The 22,950-nt window shown below is 42.9% G+C and overlaps 1 protein-coding gene across 6 annotated transcripts in view; it reads left to right on the top strand.

Moving 5' to 3' along the window:
* Ttk (zinc finger and BTB domain-containing protein ttk) overlaps positions 1-22,950 on the top strand; it is a 57,010-nt gene that overhangs the window by 22,571 nt on the left and 11,489 nt on the right. For 3 of the 6 annotated variants that reach the window (XM_070666449.1, XM_070666447.1, XM_070666448.1), the window contains 3 exons: positions 5,659-6,100; positions 6,258-7,008; positions 7,099-7,158. In XM_070666449.1, the coding sequence (XP_070522550.1) occupies positions 5,882-6,100; positions 6,258-7,008; positions 7,099-7,158 (1,030 nt within the window). In that variant the 5' untranslated portion in view covers positions 5,659-5,881. Of the gene's footprint in view, positions 1-1,546; positions 2,518-5,540; positions 6,101-6,257; positions 7,009-7,098; positions 7,159-12,228; positions 22,620-22,950 lie in introns of those variants that run through there. The other 3 variants (XM_070666450.1, XM_070666452.1, XM_070666451.1) reach the window with 3 other exon arrangements.

Genomic DNA, 22,950 nt, shown 5'->3' with positions numbered 1-22,950 from the left:
GTGCGTCAAAGAATGTCTGAGCCAGCCTGTCGTTCCAAGCGCATCCTGGCACTCCCCCAGTGGGTGGAGGCGAACGGGGAATAGATATCCGAGTGCATTCGTCCTCCTCGAAGTATTATTATCTCGATCCCATGGGAACGACGTAGCGATCGCGGCAGATATCCTCGGAATGATTAAAATATTATTAACGATGTATCAAAAATGCGCACATGTGATACGGTATTGAAAAGGAATATTTTACATTCGGGAGGGCAGAAAATACGTTTTTAATTAAGGGAATGACTTGGCGATTTGAAAGAAACGGCACGATCGAGTCGACGTAGAAGTCGCGCTACGGCGGTAGTGCGGCTATCGCGTAATTGCTAATTAACGATGTAATCGCGCCACTTACGGCCTCGTATTTTCCTTGCCCTGATTATTGCGGTCGCACAAGGAGGAAGATGTCCGAAACACGTCAGCGCCGGAGGCTGAAAACACGCGAGCCTTCCCCTCGGCGCAAGTAGGATCGAATCGCCTGCGTCGAAATTTCTATTTTAAATCGTGATGGATGTAGGGTTGCGCGCGCGAATATTGCTGAAAGAATTCAAAACTTTGCTCTTTCGTCATCGGGATACCCTCCGCATCCGCGGCATTCGATTTTTCTCTTCTCTCTTTCTCTCTCTCTCTTTCTTTCGTTCTCTCTCTCATACACACACACACATGCAGTCTTTTATCGTCCGTCAATTTCGACCTCGATCCTGCCGTCGAAATTCGGCCAATCGATGCAGCCAACCCTCTATTTGTAGGACAAACGCGTCACCTCCGGATGCGCGTCCTCGTCGCGCGATTTTCTCTCCCTCCCCCCCTTCCTCCCCCCTTCATCGCGTCCGCCTCCTCCTTGCCCGCTCGCTCCCTGTGCCCCTTTCACGCCTCGTCGAAGTAGCGCGAAGGCGACGAGATCGCGGCTGCGAGTCACGTAAATCGCCGCGGCTCGAGGAATCGCCGCGGATGTCGCAATCGCGGTAATATTCGCGCCCGTTCTTCCTTTCCGCGGTCGCGCGTGCGCGGCCCCGCGAGGCCGGGAGGGTCCGGGCGAGGGAAGAGAGGGCGAAAAGAGAAATAAGAGGCGCGTGTTGCACCGTGACGGAATCCCGGCGCGGAGTGATTTCGCCGACCGGACACGTACATCCTTGAGCAGCTGACTCAGCGGAATGTTCCTCTAATCGATTCGTATCTCTCGCCTTCTTACGAGCGGCAGGAGCAGCCGAGATGAAAAAGAGGAGAGGACCGTAGGCGGGGAAGGAAATAAAAAAAACCACGCCGGGAAGAGAGATCGTGCTCGAGAATGATCGCGAGTCGTCAATAAATATCGGGGCCAAGAAAGGCAGAAGCGGTGCATTAATTTTCAAAAGAACTTCCCCCAATTTATTTTTTTTCACGTATACTTTACAAAAGATCCAGGTAGATCTACGCGTAGAACGCGTTGCGAAATCGTTACGCGCGCTTCGTACTTGACGGTCCGCGACGCGGAATTGGAAAGAATAAACGAAAAGAAGAGAGAAGGAAAGTGCGAGGGAGCGAAGGGGGGAAGTCGCGCGTGATTTCTTATTGCGTACGGGCTCGAAGGTGGCGGCCGTTTTTGCGGAAACGCGCGGTATCTTCGCAAAGTACGCGGAAGAACGTAGACGCGAGGCGGCTGGTGAGAAAGAAAAAGAGACGTAGCTGTTTCACGGCGGACGCGGCCGAGCGCGAGCGGAGCCGGCCGAGGCGGAGGAGAAGTCCGGGTTCCGAAACGCGGTATTCGCGCGCGCGTACGCCCGTTTTGCCTGTCGTTGTTCGTTTTGTACCACGCGCGCGGCGTGACCGCTTCGTCGGCGCTGATTACGCAACGCGTGGCCATGAGAGCGCCCCGCGTTCGCGCGCTCCGCGGGAATGCAGCCGCGGTTCTCGCGTATCGTCACGCAGGATTGCTGGGATTATCGGTATCTCGCGGCGTGTTTACGACAACAAATTCGAGCGGCACGGCCGCCTAAACCTTCGCCGCGGCTATCGCCGAGCTTAGTAGAACCGCCGATAGCCGTCGCTCATCCTCCACCGAGTAATTACAATGCGCGACGTCGAATTCCAGCTTATCCGCTATTCGGCGTTACGTAACCGTTTCCTTCGGCCGTCTTGTTGCCACACGACGACTTTTACACTTTTTTTATTTTTTTATTTTTTCTCTTTACTACCGACCCGCTTACGCTGATAGATAGGGTTGCGGAACGCAAACAAGTCTCTGGGGACTGGTTGAGAGCCGCTGGTTTAACACGCGCGACGTGCAGGTTTTCGCTATGTGCACACGCACGCGTGTAGGCGTGCATGGCGCGCCATGACTCGTAGGATGAGCGTGCAAAGGCGTATATCTCGTCTAGGAGTTGACCGTGTCGTTGATATTGGGGAAGCGACGACGGCTGCTTGCTTAGAGCTGCGATACGGATGAATACAGGTGCTAACATCGGAAGTGCCACGAACGAAAGAAAAGTTGAAGACATGAGGGTAAAAAAGCACGATAATCATTAAAGTTTCTATAACGAGACGCGAGGACTTAATTTTTCTTGTGTTATCATGCCCGCGGAAACGAATTAATCATTTAGCGGCTTCGTACGGTAATGTTATACTGCGTAAACAGCTATATGTTGATCACACTCGTTTTCTTTTTTATTTATTCGCCAATGCGAGAATTGAAATAGCCGTTTCACTGCGACTTCTGACGCTCGAGTTAAAAACGCGTCGGGAAATTCTTGAAATTAATTTGAAAACTTGCATTACTTGGTAAAATATTTTAATTTAAATTTACACGACGCAAAGTATATTTACCGATTTACTGAATATCGAAATTACGTTCCGCAAATAAATGTACGTGCTTTTTCATATAAAAAAAAAAATATAAAAAATAGTCACACAAACCTGCGGCGGCTCCGAGGTTCAGCAAAAATATTTACGTCTCTATAAATTTTTTGCCTCCACGTATTTTATGCCCGATGATCACACTCGACATATATCTGCAATTATAATGTTTGCATCGGCTCGGATTAAGCAATATTGAATTAATCTCGCGGCGTCATCGAATTCATACATTTTGGAACCTCTTCGTGCACGCGTGTCTCGTGGTAAGAAAACGAAGAGGAGAAAAAAAGAAAAGAAATAAATAAAAAAGAAAAGGAAAAAGAATAGGAGGAAAAAACGGGACGCAAGAAGAAGAAAGGAGAAACCGGGCGGGTATCATGCCGGAGTATCGGAGCGGCTAAGTAAACACGAGAGAGCGAGAGGCGCATCCGACATTCGGTGCCGGTTTTCACCCGGTGCGCGCTCCGCGTTTCGGGGAACGCAGTTGTGTACACTGTCGTGGTCTTCATTTACGTCTGCCGGCAAGTTTTGCTCACGTCAGGTACCATCCAGCCCATCTCGCGAAAAATCGGAGACGGCGTGTCAATAAAAGCGACGATCGCGTCCGCCGCGAAAGACGAGGTGCAATACGCGTATCTCGAAGCATACATTTCTTCTAAACTGTCGCGTATTTGAGAAACCGCACTCGCTTCGCGGTCGCACCTGCAGCTCGCAGCGAACGAATGTTTTTCTGTATCAGCCATCGTTGAGATTTATTTAAGACACTTTTTAAAGAGGGAAACTCCTTCCCCGCGAGCTCGCGGCGTGCAGAATTTGAGCGTAGCTGCCTCCAGAGAGGCTCACCATTGATCGCCGGGGGTTTATTTCTGTCTCTGTATTTCCCTGACAAAGCCGGGTTTCGGATAACACGAAAGTCAATTTGTCGCGCGAGTGAGCGACGCAGAAATAACGCGGGGAGATAACCGCACGTCTTGATCCCGCGGACATTTTCGGCAGCGAGAATTTCAAGCGTCGGCTAGAAGAAAGGAACAAAGGTGTCATAGGACACTTATTCAGTGATTAACTAACATATTAAATATTCAAAGATACGACGTACAGGAAAGATATTATTGTTTCGATCTATTAAAATATCACGAAGCCTTTAGTTCTTATCACTTGAAACCGCAATGACGTACATCGATTACAAAAAAAAGAAAAAACACTGAAAAAAATGTCTACAGCTTCTACAAATCTTCAGATCTACTTTTAAACGATCGCACGGGAGATTTTCCATTACGATTTTTCCCGAAGTCGCGGATCGTCTCGTTACGCGTCCGGTTGCGTAATTAGATCTCGCCGCGGGTGTTTTCCGCTTTTGTAGCTTAATTGATATGGAGATGTTGTGATATAATTCGGCGCGCAAGGAGTCGTTATTACGCCGATCGTTAAGAATCAATCTCTCCTTCTCCCTCTCGCGCGCGCCGCCTCGTTTCTCTTATATCGCCATGGTGTCGGCTGCCATTCACCGTGAAAACCGTACGTGTACTCGCGCTCTGGTCACCGACAAGGTCGTACAAGGTTCTTCCTGCACAACCATTCTGCGTCCACACGCCACATGCAGCGGCGGTGCACGCGTGCGTATGTGCGATGCAGGTGAACGATACCGAGCCCAGTAGGGACCGAAGGTTTCATTAATGTCGCGACGGCCGTACGGCGAAATTAGGCGACTAGACGTGAAATTCGTACCGAGTCCCGTCCTTTGTTCTCTCCGGTTATTTCGCGAACGCGTTCCCTCCCCCTCGATTTGTCTCGGCCGCCCGCACGATGCAGCCGTCCGCATGTAGCGTGATTTGCGCGCGAAAGCACCAGCGGGTCCGGTATCGATCCGAATGCGTAGAAAATGCTATTGATTCCCTCGGCCGACCCGACGACCTCTTCTCTCCATGGCGACGATCTGACTGGAGAGACCGGGGGTTTCCTTCGCTCGCTCTCTTTTCATCGTTATTTTCATCTCGCCGCGCGACGCGAACGTAATGCGGCGTTACCACGGCAGAATGATAACGCGCGTCGTGAAAGATGTTTTAATCTGACGCGAGCGGTGTTATTGTAAGAATAGACCCTCTGCTGAAACCGGGCGAATGAAAAGCGCAACGTGCGTGGTCAAATATCAAGGGACGCGGCACTAATTAACGTTGCTTTAGCAAAAAGGAACATCGCGAGGATAACAGGATAGAGTCGATCGAATTTGAATAAAAATAAAGGAGAATGTTTCCATCCTTCATTTAATTTCAATAGACCGTCTCTCACCTCTCCTCTGGAGATAAAATGTCATGTACGTGATGACCGCAATTGAAAGGGGTGAGAGGAGAGAATTGCATAAAAGCCACACACAAGCCGGGCGACTCGCCTATTCGTTTTCTGCCTACGCCCTCCAGGGTCGCGCATCCCACGCTCGTACTCCGCCGTATTCCCATCTTTTGTTTAGAACCGCTTTCACGGCGTTGAACACTCGGGGCACCTGCTCCAACGCTCTCTATTTGCCAAAAGTACCTCGGTGCGCTTTGCCTCGAAGATACATAAATCATTACTTGACGCTTACCCGCAGCGAGAAAATAATCCTTCAACAGTTAATATGCGCAGATCGCATTAGCGATATTAATCATTATTAATTTTTTTTTTTTTTTTTTTTTTTTTTTTTGTATTTTTGCGAAACTTAAAATATGCGAGTTTAATATATTTAAACAAAAGTTCTCGTCGAGGACTTAAAATTGAGAAATAATCTCACTGTAATTTTTTTTTATTCTGTAACAGATCACGAGTAAGACGGGCACGATAATTCTTAGCCGATGAGGAGCAGAGCAGCACGAGGACGAGTAGTAGAAGGAGCAGCAGTACGAGCAAGAGCGAGTGGCTTCGTCGTCGTAGAAGGTGGTGGCGGTGTGGAGAAACAGAAGAAAGAACGAGGACGAAGTGGCGGCGGCAACAGAAGCAGTGGCAAAGGCGGCAAAGCGGCGACGAACAGCCAGGTCCCCCCATGTTAGCGGACATCAACGGCAACCTGGCGGATCTGAGAAGCGAAGCGATGGCGTCGCAGAGATTTTGTCTGCGCTGGAACAATCACCAGAGCAATCTGCTTTCCGTCTTCGACCAGCTGTTACACGACGAGTCGTTCGTCGATGTCACGCTGGCCGTCGAGGGCCAGCTACTCAGGGCGCATAAGATGGTGTTGTCGGCGTGTAGCCCTTACTTTCAGGTAAGTTCGACTTTTTGTGCTTATGATTTATTTATATTAACCACCGTTTAAACTTTACGCAAATCAATCACAGTAAATTTTAACAGTAATTTGTAGCTTTACAATAAAGAAACATTTGATAGTTTATATAATAATTTTTTTTTTATTTGTTTTACAGGCTCTGTTCGTTGGACACCCTGACAAACACCCGATAGTCATTCTTAAGGATGTTCCATATGTGGATATGCGCAGCCTCTTGGATTTTATGTACCGCGGTGAGGTGAGCGTCGATCAAGATCGACTGACCGCTTTTCTGCGTGTCGCCGAGTCCTTGAGGATAAAGGGCCTGACCGAGGTAAATGAGGACAAATGTGATTTACCAAGCATCACATCCTCGCTATTGGGCGGCAATCAGAACGCGGTGGCGCCACCGCCACCCAGTCTCCATCGAATCAACCAAATCGGGCAGCATCATCATCATCATGTTGCGCAAAAGAGGTTCCATCATATGTCCAGCCATCCGTTGCTTGGCTCGGCGTTGACGGCGCCTAAGAGAAAACGTGGTAGACCCAGGAAACTTAGCGGTTCGTCGGACACACCAATCGGCGAAATCGGCGGTCAGGATTTGCAGTCCTGCTCTGGCGCTGATCTAGTCCAGGGCTCGCCCGAGATGATGGAAATGAAGATGGGATTGGACTTTCAGAGCGAAGCTAGCGGCAATGGCAACGCGAGAAGCGCCAGTGGCTCGTCTAACAATGCCGGGGCCAATTCTGCGACGGCCGCCAATAATCCCGCCGCCGCCACGGCCTCTTCAGGATCATCGTCAGCGAGAAGAGACGAGCCTACGGAGAACGGTACTGACACACCGGAGCCGCCAATCACGCGGATTAAACGAGAACCGGAACCAACGCCCAGTACTTCGGCGCAAGGTATGAAATGGAGCGCAACTATGCTCGATGTAACAATGATTTTAAATATGAATCGACTGATGCTGATTGTTTTGTCAATTTTGATTTTAGCTTCGGACGAGACATTCGCGCGACCGCACAGTAGGCAAGGGAGTGAGGGTTTCAAGCAAGGTAAGACCTTTAACTTACTTGACTTCAATACAAAGAAGCCTTGCATTGCTAATATTCCCTGATACAGCGTAAACGGCGCGAGTCTCACGCGGTTTACATATTATGATTACCGCATCGTATTTATCAAACGGAGAGCTGCGCGTGCATTTGTAAATTATAATTAATTGAACGATTGATTATACAACGATTAATTGAGATTTTATATCGTCTTTATTCAGACGTAAATATATACTTAGCAAAATATTAACTTCTTCAGATTTAATTGATCGTGAACGCGTTATAAATTTGCAAATTTCAAATTTCTTTTTATAAATTTTTATCAAAGCTTAGGAATATTTTCTTTTTTATGAAAGCTTAGAAATTTTTTATTTAAAGTATCTAATTATACATAGAGCCGTTGCAATTAATTTATTGTGTAACCCTCGAACAAGCGTAATGTTGCATAGAAAAAACATTTCTTGTTTTTCCTCTTAACACATTAATTGTTAATTTTGAAGGTGTGTTTTTATAAATTGCAGAAGGTAAGTCGCAAGACGTAGCGTTTAATGTAACGTACGCGTGAGGGTTAACTACAGCTGCATTTTTAAATCCAACCGCGTAGCAGTTTTACAATTATAATTATACAATAGTGTAAAAGATAACGAATTAAGTCTATGTCTAATCGCGGAAAAATAATGCCCCACCAGATGTCTTAGCATGGTGTGAAATGTGATATCCATAACGCGGGCGCGGAGAAGAATGTTAGATCATCTTAACACGTTGCCTTTTAATATTCAAATCTCAAAAGTTGCGAAGGGGAAAAAAAAGTAATTTATATTGTGTAATCGCTGCTCGTTCCTAAAACAATAACCGTGAATGAAATTGGGGTGCAGTTAAGCCTACTAATTTCGAATAACGGGCCCGAGCTGCGAACGGTCGTTCGAATATTCTTCTCCGTGCGAACCCGATGGACGGGAAAAAGAAACTCGCTTTTGTGCCGTCCGAATGCTTATTCGTTTCTTGTCGACGCGCCCCCGAGGAGCAAGCAAGCAAGCGAACCTCGCGCGGCATTATGGACGACACTGTAGACTCTCTACGTGAGAACGCTCTTGTGGCTCTCTCGCACGATTCGTCGAGGTCGATCGACGACGTCTGAGAATCTCGGAAGCCCGTGGGGCATTTCAAAATCAGCCTGGTCTCGAGACTTACGCGTCACACTTGGCGACAACGCTCGCGCGGGTCCGATACACGCGTTCGTCGTCACCCGCCGCGGATGACGCTTTATCCTAATGTGCTGCTAATGAATTTGACTTTTCAGACTTCTCTCGAGCTGCCCCGCCGAGAGCGGCTCGGCCAGTCGTGTGTCGCAACTCCTGCGCGACTCGAGCGCGCTTCTTTCGCGCCAATCTTTTTTTTTCTTTTTTTTTTTCTCTTTTTTTTCTGCCCTTTTCTTTAGGAGTTAGCCAGGACGCGCGATTCTCACGAGATAATGCGCCGGGCTTCGCGGCCTTGCAAATCGCGCGCGCGGAATAATTTCCGTAAATGGCGATTCTCGTTTTAATCGCGGTGCGCCGACTTTAGTGTCGGCCGCGCTCTGGAATCTCTCGCGTTTACCATTTTCGAAATAAAACGCACACGAAAAGAAGAAAGAGGAATAAAAAAAAAGAAAAAGAATAATGCAGTTCCGACGCGAGAGAAAAGTCGCGTCCGGAAGAGCTTGAAAACATAAAAAGGAATGTAGGGAAGCAACTTTCCGATGAGATAGAACAATAGTAAAGACATTTTTCCCTTTCCGAATTCAAACTCGATTCGGTGGCATTCGGAGATAGCCGCGCGCGGTGTTTGAAATCGCGATTCAAGTCGAGCCGAGGAAGAAAAAAAAAAAATTACGCCGTAAGAACGGACGGAAGATCCGCATATAGGAGAAGAGAGAATGGAGACGAGAGAATGAGGGTGAGAGACGGCGTGTGAAAGAGGGAGAGAAAGAGAGACAAACGAAAGTCATCATTTCGTGAAACGAACTCGCGCTCGGACCCCTAGAACGTCGGTTATCGCGATATCTTGTGAAAAAGGGGGAATAAAAAAAGAAACCGAGAAATAGAAAAAAAATAAAAGAGATACTCGGAAAGGGAACAACTCCCCTCTATGCGAACGTTCACGAAATTAATTTATCTTTAATGAAACCTCGCGGCACTCGCGCCGCCGAGTCGTTGTTCTCGTCGAGGACGTATACAATATATAGATACATCTAATTACATACATTTATATATAAAAACCCATACGTAATTCTCACGCACGGCCAATGCGCAGCGCCATTTCCTGTCCTTCCCTCCGCCTCAATTCTCAGTAGCACAAAATCGGGCCACGTTTCCAACCCCCCTTCGCCTTGCCTCCTCACGATCACAGATCTGTGTCTTTTCTCTGGCGCACCGCACCTGTCGCTCTTGTTCGGTCTATCTCGAACCTCTCGGCCCTAACTCAACCAAATCGCTCGGCTAATACCCCGACGCCACGTTCAGCCCTTATCCCATCTCTGTTCTTCTCCTCCGCACAATTATTAAATGAATAAAACAATCGCTTCGCTGCCATTGGCCAATGGTAACAAGAGGGGGTGGAGCCAGCTTTTAGCGGTGCTTACTTTTTTTTTTTTTTATTGTTATCTGATTTTTCACACCTTGAACGCTGGTTAACTTCTTTTACGCTCGCTCGTTGCGGAAATGATAAAATAGTAGAGAAGTTTTCATTCTTGCTTTTTTTTCTGTTTTTTTTTTTTATACCGCGAAAAGACAAACGGCAAGGAGGAAGAGAGAGAGAGAGAGGAGAGACGTAAACGCGTCGATGATGATCACGATGATGATGAGAATGTGAGTTAAACAATGGACGACACATTGTCGACAGTTTATCGTTTCCGTCTTCTCTTGCGTTCTTCTCGTTGCTTTAAGACGATAACGACGACAATGAGAAAAGATGAATAGCAGAGATGAGAGACAAAAGTCAATGCAGGATAGATAGATAATGTATAAGAGAGGAGTGACAAACCGAAGAAAGAGAGAAATCAGAAGAGAAAAATAGTGTACGTTTATTTTATTTTTTTTTTTTTATTTCTTTTTCATATATATATTTAAAAAAAAAAAACGTGCGCGCGCGCGGGAGAGAGAGAGCGAGAAAGAGTGCTTCGAAGATGTCGTCGGAGATGATCTCGTTTCAATAGTGACCGTGATCGCTTTGTTCACTTTTGGCGCAGGTGAGTTGAGATTATCTGAGTCACCATCATTCTGAGAGATTTTTTAAGCTTTGCGCGGGGGAAGCGAGGGAGCTAGGGAGGCCAGCCGCTACGAAAAGAGAAAGATTAAAAAAAAAAAAAAAAGTAATAATAAATAAATAAATAAATATATACACGATGTAGAACGAAAGAGGAATCGAAGTCGAAGTCATAGATGCATAAATAGATAGAGAACGGAAAGACGGGAACCGTACCGAGAACGGAGTGCCGGAGTGTACGAAAAAAAAAACGTCGGAGTGTCGAAGAATGTGACGCCGGAAGTCAAAGGCGAGTAACGAATGTTCAAAGTAAATCCACGTATGTCGAATCCAAAGTCGAATTTCACAAAGTAAATCAGTCTGAAAGTCGAAACACGCAAGGAGGAGAAAACAGTTGCCCTTTTTTTTTTTTTTTCTCTCGAGCGTCCTCGATCTCGATGGATCGTTTTCCCGTAGAGATGGATACACGCAGACTGACTGGACGCAACTGGACCGAGGGGGAGTGATTGGGGAGCCGGGGGTGGGAGGGTAAAGGGGTGGCTGAAGTGTGCACATGTGTCGTTGTGATCTATTTAATCTGTGCAATTTCGTATACGCGTGAGGCGCGTATACACCGGCTGCATCCGCCGGCGCTGTCCACCGATCGTAGATTCCAAGTCGGAAGCCTCCGCTTCGATCAAAAGTACCACTCTGGATGCTGCGCGAGCTGGGGCGCGATCGATGAGCGTTTTGTTTGAACATGCGAAACGCGGTCGTCGAGCTTGGGTCCGAGTGGTCGCTTTGATCAGGGTCGACTTTGATCGTTCGCTTACTCGAGGAGCGATCCTCGTTTCGAGCAATCGTCGCGACGATTCTCCTCGGCCTCCCTTTGGAATCTGCGATTGAAACGGAGGTACGTCGGCACGATGCATCTCGTATATACGCGGATTTTCTGCTTGTGCGTGTGCTCGCGGGTGTGCAAGCGCGTGTGAAAATGCTGGTCGAGTGAATGGATGATTGAGGGAGGGAAGGAGGGTGCGTAAAAGATACAGATGCATGATGGAGTATACGAGGGACGTGTGTGTGTGCGCGCGTGTGTGCGAGAGAGAAAGAGAACGCATGAAAAGTTAAAAATTGGAGAGAAAGAGGAGAGACGTGACGTACCGGGGAATCGTTCGGTTTTGCAACCGGCGTAAGAGGATGCGTGAAAGTGTACATGAGATTTGTCTGTAAGGGGGATAGACGAGGAGCGCGGGGCCGGAGAGAGGACATGGAGAGGGCGTGTCGTGGAAGTATCCTTTAACCGCGGGACAGAAGTTGACTGAGACGGCCGATTCGAACACGGTGACTCTTTTTTGCTGGCTCTACCCTTCCTCTTGCTTCCCCCCACAAATATAGAAAAATACGTTGTGCCAATACAGTACATCGTACACAGAGATAATGACGAGATGCGCGGTAGAACTTCGTTTATCAGAACGTCCGCGGGGAGTTCGTGCAACAGTATCCTCACCGTGATCGATAACGTAAGCCATGAAGATGACTCGAATGAAGAGCACGATTCTCAATTACGTAAAAAGTCAAGAGGTCAGCCTATCTTGATCGAGTTTCCTCAACATCGAGGATCTTTAGCGTGACACAGAGGTAACATTATCAGGCAGACCAATAATTCGAAAGTTTGTAATATTAACTGTCTGTGATATTATCCTGGAATATTTAATTCACGGTGGAATTAGAGACTCTGACCTTCTGATAAACGAATTGCTATCGCGCGTCCGAATGCTTGCACGATATGTAGTATACGCGCGCGGGCGTCGAGGGCAATTTAAAGGATTGAGGTCTGTTCTCTTTCAGAATTGGAGGAGACGTCGTGCGGCGGTGGTGATAGCGGCGAGCCGCCAACTCATATCCGCATCAATTTCGAGCGATGCTTTCGTAAGGAATTCAGCACGTCGACGCTGCAGGGTAAGGCCGCGTCGACCGCGATGGGCGACGATCAGCAGCAGCAGCAGCACTCGGACATTGAGATAGAAACGAAGATGCCGAAAGACAACATAAGCAGTGCCATATTTAGCGTGATGGCCAGCGAGGCGGAGATCAGTCAGAGTGATTTTGAGAGCTCATTTAAGGCTGAAAATGAGCGCACGGAGGGCTCGGTGCGAGACTTCTGCGTGAAGGAGGGCGAGGTTTATCGGTGCACCGTGTGCCATCGCACGTACACACACATCAGCAACTTCTGTCGGCACTATGTCACCTCGCACAAGCCTAACGTCAAGTACTACCCCTGCCCGGTCTGCTACAAAGAATTTACCAGAAAGGACAACATGGTCGCCCACGTTAAGATCATACATAGTCTTAAGCCGCACATGAGTCTCAGCAGCAATAGTGGCAGCAACAATAGTAGCAGCAGTATGGGTCAGCCGCGGTAGACCATCGCCAGCTGGGCATCCTCGTACCCCGCCTTCTCCCTCAAACCGCGCTTCTTTCTCACAGATCTCGTGCGTGATCCCGTGATACCGGAAATGTTGTAAATCTATGGTATCGTTTACGGTATCGTGTCCATGTGATATGATATTGCGAGGTAGATTTCTTAAAAAGCTCGACACCAAGATTTTTTATGTTACCGCAAAGCTTCGACACCGGTGATTAGTGGATAAAAATAACAAGGGTATAGAATCGATGGTGATGTCATAAATTGTAGCACCGAAGAATGATGGAAAAGTAGTTACGTTTGTGACAGATGAATGTTACAAGCTCGCGGGTCTAATACGCTTGCCAAGAAGAAAACTGAAGAACGTTATGGTGAGGGAGGAGGAGGGAGAGAGAGGAGCTCAAGAAAATCGCAAGAGAGATTTATAAAAAAAATCTCGCAGTCAATGCGCTTTTACGAGCGAAAAGAAATGAATGATAAATAGATACGAGTTAACAAATAGATAGGCAAGTGGCTCTGAAATGGCTATGGCCAAAAGTAGTCAGAGGAGGCCAGAGAGGGTGGGTGGGTACGCGGAGACCAAGTGGGTGTGCAAGATTTTAAAGCTATGAATATCGCCGGAGCACACGATTCTTTGTTTTCGCGTGGACGTTCCTCGTGAATCTTTCCGGCATGTGAATTGATTATTTGAACGTAAATCATCTTTAATTTGTAGAACATATCTCGTGTGATGTGTTTCGCCATTCTAATATTACACAATACGCATATTGCATGAGACTAGCTCAATATCTTGATACCAAATCTATGCCTTGGAAGAAAAGTCATATATTCAGATATAAAAATACGTGTAGTACTTCCAAGATACCGATTTTTTTAATTTTTTTAAGAATACTTGAAAGAAACGATATCGTTCAAATGATTTGCTGGATCGCTGTGACGTTGCGTAATTTGCGATGTGTGGGTCTGACCAAGTCCAAATGTATTACGACCAATCAAGTAATCGTTAAAATTATTTCTATAATACTTATAATATATAACGAACTGTCGATTGATACATCTTTAATGATATCTCTTTAACAAAATAGTTGCAGGCAGTTACACGTAACTCGAACGGTACTGAATTTTATCCCTGTTTCAGGTCCTGCTCCTGATCCTGGTCCTAGTGTTACCTAGTTCTCTTTATCAATCTCCGTGCCTTCGAGGACCCACAATGCGCATGTTTTTTGTATTACGCAACGTTTGTTTTCCTGCAAAAAATCTCAGTTCAAATGCCGAAAGTTTCAGGAAAGGTTTACGTGCGCTTAACAAGCAACGGGCATTAAAGTTATAAAATGAACGAGCTTTTTCGCATTTGTCCCGAAGAGAGAGGGCGAAGCGGATATAAAAACAGAGAGACAGAAGAAGGAAGAGGCTTTATACCGCATCATAAGCAAAGAGTTTATATAAATCTAACCGATGCATCGTCTCACCGCGTCATACGGTTCAGCGTCGTGATCAGTTGTGAAGAAGAAACTGGTTGTCGCGTAACAAAGTGTGCACTAAGAAGAGGGAGAGAGGCATCGTATAAATCCAAATCAACGCAAATAGAAAGAGTATATTTACTATTGCCTGACTATATTACGTTGCAAAAAAAATCAAACACGCCAGCTTACGTAGCTTGGCGATACATTTTTATGAGGTGCGCGCACGTGTTTTACACATTCGCATTCTCTAAACGAGCTTGGTAAGAAAAAGATAATTTTTAATACTTGATATAAAGTTATCGAAACAACTTTCCGGAAAAGTTATTCGAAGTGATACATAGTAATTATTACATTACATCTAACAGTAAAAGAGCTAAAATTTTGCAAATCGTAATCGAAAATATTGAAAATATATAAATAAAATATGATAATTCGTTACGAAATTATTATATTATAAAAAGAAGGCGAATCAGGGTAAAACGTGCGCACACACAAGCGATATATGTAATAAGGGAACCACGTAGACTGAGTAAATGCAATATATATGTATCGATGACCGTTCGCCATGTTGTTGTTGAGCCGTTTGGGTTGCGGAAAGAAATGCAAAAGAATTTCTGCGGATGTGATGATGAAAAGGTTGGAGGGACGATATATGGGGAAAGCGCGCAATCTCGCGAAAGACTGCAGAGGGACGGTTTTAACGACACCAAATACAAGATAGTACTGACATTGGATAGACTGAAGGCACTTTAGTAGTAACTTAACGCCGCCGCCATACCGAGCCGTCTTGTTCTGCTCGGCTGAGTCCATTTTTGGATGTTAACGCGAATATCCGGAACTGAGCGGAGAATGTGGTGAATCGGAGGATAACGATCAAATCACTTATCAAAACTGAAACCGTTTTAATAGTGGTCTTTTGGAATGTTAAAGTATCTTAAATTTTATATACGATAGTAGTTTCGATTCGGTTATGTCTTCTTTATTTATTAATTTTATTAAATTGTTTTAAATTATTTTAAATTATTTTATATTATTTTTCATTTAGAGTTCACCAAATTCTCAAGCCTAGCCTTGTATAAGTTTTGAATAGCCAGTATCCAATTTATGTAATTTTTACACATAGTTTATATATGTGCGTGTGTGTGTATTACTTTACTTTTTGCGCTTTACAATTTTATTTTGCGATGAGATCGTTGTCATCAACCGAGACCAGTTCGCACGGTAATGCGGTAATGGCGGTTAGAGGCTTAGTCGCGAGAAAAAGCACTAAAAGTACGAGATCGTAGCTATATTTTGCACCTTACACTCCGTCAAGCGCCCTCCCTCCGTGAGAGGGGCGAGACGATTTATATACAAATTTTTCACTAGTTGGGCATAGACGTTAGACGACTAGAGGCTACATAATAACTATAATTATTATTATCACTACTATTATTATATAATCAGTTAAATATTACAAGTGACGGAGAGATCTCTTCGTTATTACTTTAACGCGCGGTGGGGCTGAATAGATCCCGGTCGACCAGTGTTATTCGTTCATTATTCAAGAGGTATCTAGCGTTGCGAAGAAGATAACAAAAAAGTTGTAGTCGTAAGAACCGAATCGTTGTTGCAAGTGACAGTGGACTTCGTGATATGACCGGGAATAAGTGTTCTCGCTTGTTTTGTTAAAAAAAAAAAAATGCCTTGGAGATAGAAATTAAAATATCGCGTTTGAATGGAAATGTTTTCGCGATATTAGAACGCTACCTCAAACACGAAGAAACATGTTTTGTTAAATTAAAGCATAGTCTTCAAGTGCAAGAGCAAAATTAACGAGAGCACTTGCCTCGCGTTTATTCTAAGAGCCCACTAAAATCGCAATTCGCGATTCGAGCGTACTCTTAAGTGAATAGAAAGTTCTATAATACCAGTTAGGCAAAGGCAGCAAAGATAGGCGCAGTAGACATAGAAGAACAAAAAGAACCTGTGACAAGGACGGGGGATTTGTGGATAGAAAAAAACGGCATAAGAGACTTGTTTTGTAAACGTTAGGAGAGATGGGTGGGTGGGCCGTGACGTGGATATTCGCGCACTCAGGTCAATTATCCGAAATATTCGAAACTTTGATGGACCAAAGAGCTTTTTCCGACCCTCATAAGTCATTTGTTTCAAACGAGAAAGGCGAAAATATTTTAGAAAAATCGTTTGCGAGTCTCAAATACCCAGAATACATGATGCCAATAAAAAACGTCAGCAAATGTTCACAGTTTGCACATCACGGTATTGCGCGATGTGAAATGCTACAAAAATTTCTGGCCGAATTAAAAAGTGTTAATAGTTAAGATACTAAGAGTAATTAATTAATCAAGTGTCAACAAGACATATATCGTTCGTGAATTAGATAGATCTAATGGGTTTACATATTTACAATATAATTACATTTATGAAATTCTAGTATTCCAAAATATAATTAGAAAGATATTGAACATTTTTATTTAAATACAAATTGCAATTTAATTTTTTGTTAAAAAACTTTAAAAATTGTAAGTTTTTGAAGGCAGGTCGCGTTGTAACTTGTTTATGTGTGCCACATATTTTTTTTTCTTTTTATAATATATTAAATTGTAATTTTAATTAGTATTTTGGCACTTAGTATTTCTTGGGACAGCAGAATATCGCACCGTCAGGTCAATTATTATCCGCAATATTTGAAACTTTATTGGACCAAAGAGTGTCTATATGAACAGTAGTATCCCCGAACGTTGTTGAAAATAATCGCGCTAAGGGTGGGTCGAGGGAGACGATCACGGCCTGGTTCCACGATGGGTTAACATGCCCGTGTAACGCGTGTTTAACGTATGTATGGCGATGCAGTAAGATTTTTAGGGGAACTGGGTAGGTTTTCACAAAAACTGTGGAAAACTAAGAAAGTGTTGTAAAGAGGCAGCGGCTAGACAGCTTATATCGATTTTTTAAGAGGAAGAGGAGGAGAAGCAAATAATAATAATAATTAAATACACTCACATTTGATAATCACTGAGAGGCTAAGACTAACTCAATTAATTAAAGGGTGGGAAAGACGTGAAGAGTTATCGAGGAGAGAGTATCACCGAAGAGAGAAAGTGCCTGCAGATCTTCTCGGCGTAATTAACAATTAAAAAAAAAAAAATTTCTGGGACGTTGCAATTTTTTCGAATGTGAATGAGTTGAGTTTGACAGATTGAATTTATCATTGTTATTACCGTTGTTGTTTGTTTGTTTGTTTTCTTTCTTTTTTTTTTTTTTTTTTTTTTTTTTGCTACGAGAGACTTGCAGGGCTTCTCGTTGGTGTACGGTTACAGTGAGGGCTTTTATCAATTTGTACAATAATAGCTTCGATTCACCCTAGTCGATGTCTGCGTGAGAAGCGCGAAAAAAAGGATGTGAGAACCAGAAATCACTGTAATGGCATAATTCCACCGTTCTCACATTTTGTAATTTTCTATTCCGCGCAAAGAAATTTACATATACCAAAGGATTATATAAACGCATAGCTTATAACAAATTGTATACATAAAATATTTATCATTACTAAAATTTTGTTTAACACTCAGAATATTTTCTAAAGTGTTTTAGGATACATTTTAGAAACATACATAGATATAGTATACATATATATATTTACAAAATTATGTACAAGTCGAAATTTACTTCTAGCATAAGTCTTGTCTTGATAAATTCTTTGTAAGTTTCCGAGACTTATGAAAACTGTTACTTTTTTTTTTTTCTGCCACAAAATTTTGGTCTCGCAAATTCGCAGCACGCACCCCGCGCATTATGTACTCGTTGTAAACGTTATCACATCCTTTTGTGGCAATTAGGGCAGTTACAGGGAGCACTTTGTACGATATCATGCGATGATAGCACGCAGAACGGTCGATTCTCGAGCTCGCTCCGGGTTCCTCGCTGGCATCTGAAGGCTCGTGATCAGGAGAAATCGCTGTTAGAAAAGCATAGATCGTGAGGATGCAGCGGCTGATCTTGAGGCTCGTTGTTTAAATTTAATGGCGTTTTAAAGGAGAGGAGAAATTCGCTCATGTTCGTTGCCTTCTCGATGTTGTTGAACTTTTTAGAGTTAAGATCGTTAAAAAGCGCTTTCAATCGTTGCCAATCGTAGGATGGGGGGACAATCGAGATGAAGGGAAAGGGGGCTTTTTGCGAGTAATCGTACAAAGGAGAAATATATCCATATATATAAATATATATATATATATACGACGTCGGGTCCCCGTATATTCGTACAAAATTAGTGTTCAAATTGTAAAAAGTGTTCATAAGTCAAGGATGAGATGTCGTGCGAGGAATCGCTTTATTCGCGCGAGAACGATCGCCGTATCTGCGTACGTGCGCTATATCGCCTGAGTTTCGCCGTCAAAATTCCGTCACTACCTCGGAATTTACTCGCGCATATACTACCGGAATAGCATGTGCCATGCAATCGGTAAACTCCAAGGGCTATCTGTATACGATTGATTCGGGAATTTGATTCCGATCGGCGGATTCGATTTTGTTGAATATTTGTTAAATTGTAGATAAATATATTGTAAAATTTTATGACGTCGTTGTATCTTCAAATTTTATCGGTGAACTCTATTGTATTTCTCATATGTAATTTGTTGCATGGTGTAAAATTTTATCGTGGACAAAACAAACTTTTATTGCGTGTATCGGCCGAAAGTTGTATGCAGAAAAATCGCGAATCCGAGCCTCCGTGCGTCTGCAACTGCCTGTTATCTGCATTTCGAGGGGGAAGCGCAAGACCTGTCGGGGATGTGTATTGCGCTTCTTTATATGATCATATAACATTCTCACGCTTGCATCGCGGGTATGATAGTCTCGCCGATAGATTTCGAACGTGTTTGCTTAGGGCACGTTTTAATTAACGGATCTTGTTGGGGAGAGACGTGGGAAGATTAGTAGCAGGAAACGAATGAAGAAGAAAAATTACGATATAAAGTATATATGCATATATAAATAAAAATTGTATATGTATGTATATATACGTATATACATATTTATGCGTGAATTATTGTGCAAGAGTGTCGTGTTGAGATTTTTTCTTGTCTCGTTTTGCGTAAGTCCCTTCGCGAAAGAGGTGGACCACCAGTCAATAATATATTGATTATTCTTATAGATTTTTCGCGCGACACACATTGTTGCAAAGATATAAACCCATCACCGCGAAAGAAAAAGGGAAGAGTCAGAGAAAAAGAGAGGAAGATTAATTTACGAGGCTTAAAAAGCAGACTGTACTATCGAATAGATTTTAATATAATATATATATATATTAAATTAAAAAAGTATATATATACATACACACCTCTATTATATATTGAAGAAAAGAATCATAGTTTATTATTGCAATTAAATACCCACGGATGTACACGTATACAGAGGATAAGAACGAAAGTGTGTGAGAAAGAGAAAGAGAGAGTCAAACAAATGGTACATATATATTATATATATAAATATATATATATTATTGCGATTATTATTATTACGATTATCATTATTATATATATTATATATAAACAGAAGTTATATCGAATATATTTTAGCGCTAGTTGATAATATCTATTATATATATAACGTCGTTGCAGTTTCGAGACGATGCGTCAGAAAACGAGATAAAAATACAAGTTGAAGAAAAGAAACAAGTATAAGAGGGAAAGAGGGAAATCGATGATGATCGACAGTTACGAAAGCGGGAAAAAAGTCGCTCGATCTCTGAGATTTTTCTTGTGAATGCAATTTTTAAAAATGCGAAAACGCGCAACGCCGCAATAAGTTGATTTAATATGTGCTTTTCATGCGGGATCCGATGTTTTAAACGCGCGAGTAGTCCCCGGTTCGGTGCCTTTCTTAAAGCAACATAAAATAAATGACAATGTTGAAAAGGAAAAAAAGTGAAGAAATAGAAAAGCGAGATGAAGATTGTAGTGCGAGAGGCGAACGAAAAAAGGAAAAAAAAAAAGACGAATAAATAAATTGTTATCGCGCGCGCGTCCCTTTTCCCTTCGTCGAAGGGACGAATCGACGATCGCATTCTCAGTGCCAAATATAAGGGAGAGATTCGCTTTCCCAGAGAGCAAGAATTTAATAAGAAAAAAAAAAAAGAAATAATAAGGAGAAAGAGAGAAAAGAGGGTGAAAATTTTATAGGAAATTTTTCTAGAGCTGACGAATCTTTTCTGACGCTGGGTAGATTTAGTATATTTTATATGCACTGATTGTTCGACTATGACTATCAATAATAAAAAGAACGGTGTTCAATAGATTGTAAAACGGAGAATTCTTAAATATCTCGCCGATCACCGAATAATCCGCTGTACATAGTGTCTCGAAAGAATAGCCGTCGAAAATCCGTAATATATCGCGAATGACTTAATCTCTGAGATGCCCGCGGAAGAATCTGCAATACTTAAATTCGTGTGCGCACGAATCTCTAAATCTGTAGATCTAATCTACACACAATTAGCTTGGTAAATTGTTTCGTAGCTTCTTTCGGGACATTTTGTATACCTAGCGACTTTCCAAGATCCGTGAGGCGGAGTTTCCCGCGGAAAACAATAACGATTCCGCGGAAAGGAAAGCATCCCGTATCTCGGTAAAGTTAGTTGTGCCTAACGTATCAAGTAACGTATTAATATATTGTTGCGAATGATAAGGAGAAAAAGGAAGGGAGAGAATGCATGTGTGCATGGGTGAGAGAAAAAGAGTGTGAAATATATCTTTGTCAAGTATATTTGCAATCGTCATTACGTGCGCAGAGATCGGTGGAAATTGTGACAAAAGTATGTGTTCAAAATGAGAAGAGGAAGCGGAAGTAATTGTGCCGGCCAACGTTTTCCGCGTTTCGTCTGCATGACGGCAACAATTTCGCATTTTTTTCTTTCTAATCCCATTGATTCGAGAGGAAAGGTAACTACCAATGCCACTAACAAATGTAGTAATCGTATGTAGTAGTAATTGTTGTTTTTATCTTATTTTTGACTTTTTTCCTTTCCTTTCTCAGCTCCATTTTTTTTGCGTTATTATTGTGTTATAAACGCACGGACGTGAAGCCTGCTTCGCTCAAAAACGAAAGAAACGTGTTTTCTAGACCACGATGCGCTAAAAGTACTGAAAGAAAAATTATTTGTGTTTTTAACAATATTAACACGCATAGAGAAAGTATTCGACAGTTATAGAATTTTTAATATTAAATGACTAATTACTGAATTTATTGAATTAAATTTTGCGCTAAGTCAGAAAAAAAAAAGATAGCGTTTTTGCATTTATTGTTGTGGAAATTTTAATGACTTAAGGATACGTTTGTTAGTCAAGTTAAATGTTATTAATCGTACTAACTTATTAAAGCGAGGAATAATCTTAGCGTGATAATCGTGGTCCAGATAACGTTAGTCTGATTTATTTACAAAACCAAGTGCCATAATCGTAACGCGACTGTCACGACTTCCTCGACGGGCAGGACAGTGGGCTTCACGTGCGGGCAGATCAGTTCTCGCTGATCGCCACCACGAAATTTCGAATTACCGTACGCATCTCGATTTGTATGTATACATATTTTTATTTGTACGCCGACACACCGAATGTCAGGAAACCTCTTCGCACTCGTCACGAAGCACCGTTATTCTTAGCCAAAAATTACTTTTATTTAGTTTTCGTTCTAGCGCACTTGTCTCGTCGGCTGCCGTCGCAAGTCGCCGCAGTTTCACCACAAATCGCAATCTCATATTTTTCCCAGAAATTATTTTCCGCTCGCAAAGACACTCGCGGCAACCTCCCAGCTAATTTTTTCTTGTTACAAGTGTCGAGACTTGACGCTTCTTGCAAAGCGGCGAAAAACTGCGATGCAGTCGTTAACAAGAAACTGACACTTGCAATAATTGAAGGGAAAGTAAAGTTACATTCAACGAGTAGCAAGTTATTTCAGTAAGATAGTCAATGTATTATTTAAGAGAACAAAGTCAGCTTGAATTATTTTTGAGAAAAAGAAACGCGACGTCGGAATTGCGGCTGCCGAGGAGACGGTCTTTAGATGTTAAGTTTCCTTCGTCGCGGTTTGCTGGTAGAAACGACTTGATTCTGATATTCTTGAGAGCAATTCTTAGGACTCTTCCATGTTCTGGAGAATTCAGGGTGGTCGGTAAGCCAACCGCGATGAGAGACCAGCGATTATTATTTTTTACGGACCTTTGTTTTGCATGTTGCGCATTGTTGTTTTATTTTCTTTTTTCTCTTCGAAACAAAGAAGAGTAAAGAGATTGTGGATAAAAATAAGAAAAAATATATATATGTATATGTGTATATGATTTTCTGTTACGTCTATATTGTTGTTATATCGTTAATATTTCATTTATATTCCTTTTTCTTTCCTTTATTTTTTCCTTACGTTCGAAGTCTTATGATTTAATAGAACCTTTTTCCTCATATGTTTTTAATTAGATTATTACATTATCAAAAACACTTACACGACTGAAAGACACATTTATTACAAAATAGTACGATGTGAGATTAATTATTTCAACGTGAATTTCCTAACGAGTTTATGTTTTATCCATACATACATCCATACATACATACATACATACATACATGCATACGTTCCATATTTACGAAATTTATTTTTAAATTATTGTTTGCAGCACTTTGTACAATT

Source organism: Cardiocondyla obscurior, linkage group LG15 (assembly GCF_019399895.1).
Source record: "Cardiocondyla obscurior isolate alpha-2009 linkage group LG15, Cobs3.1, whole genome shotgun sequence".
NCBI classification, from domain to species: domain Eukaryota; kingdom Metazoa; phylum Arthropoda; class Insecta; order Hymenoptera; family Formicidae; genus Cardiocondyla; species Cardiocondyla obscurior.
The sequence above is the reverse complement of the archived record's forward strand: the minus strand, read 5'-3'. Positions and strand labels throughout refer to the sequence as shown.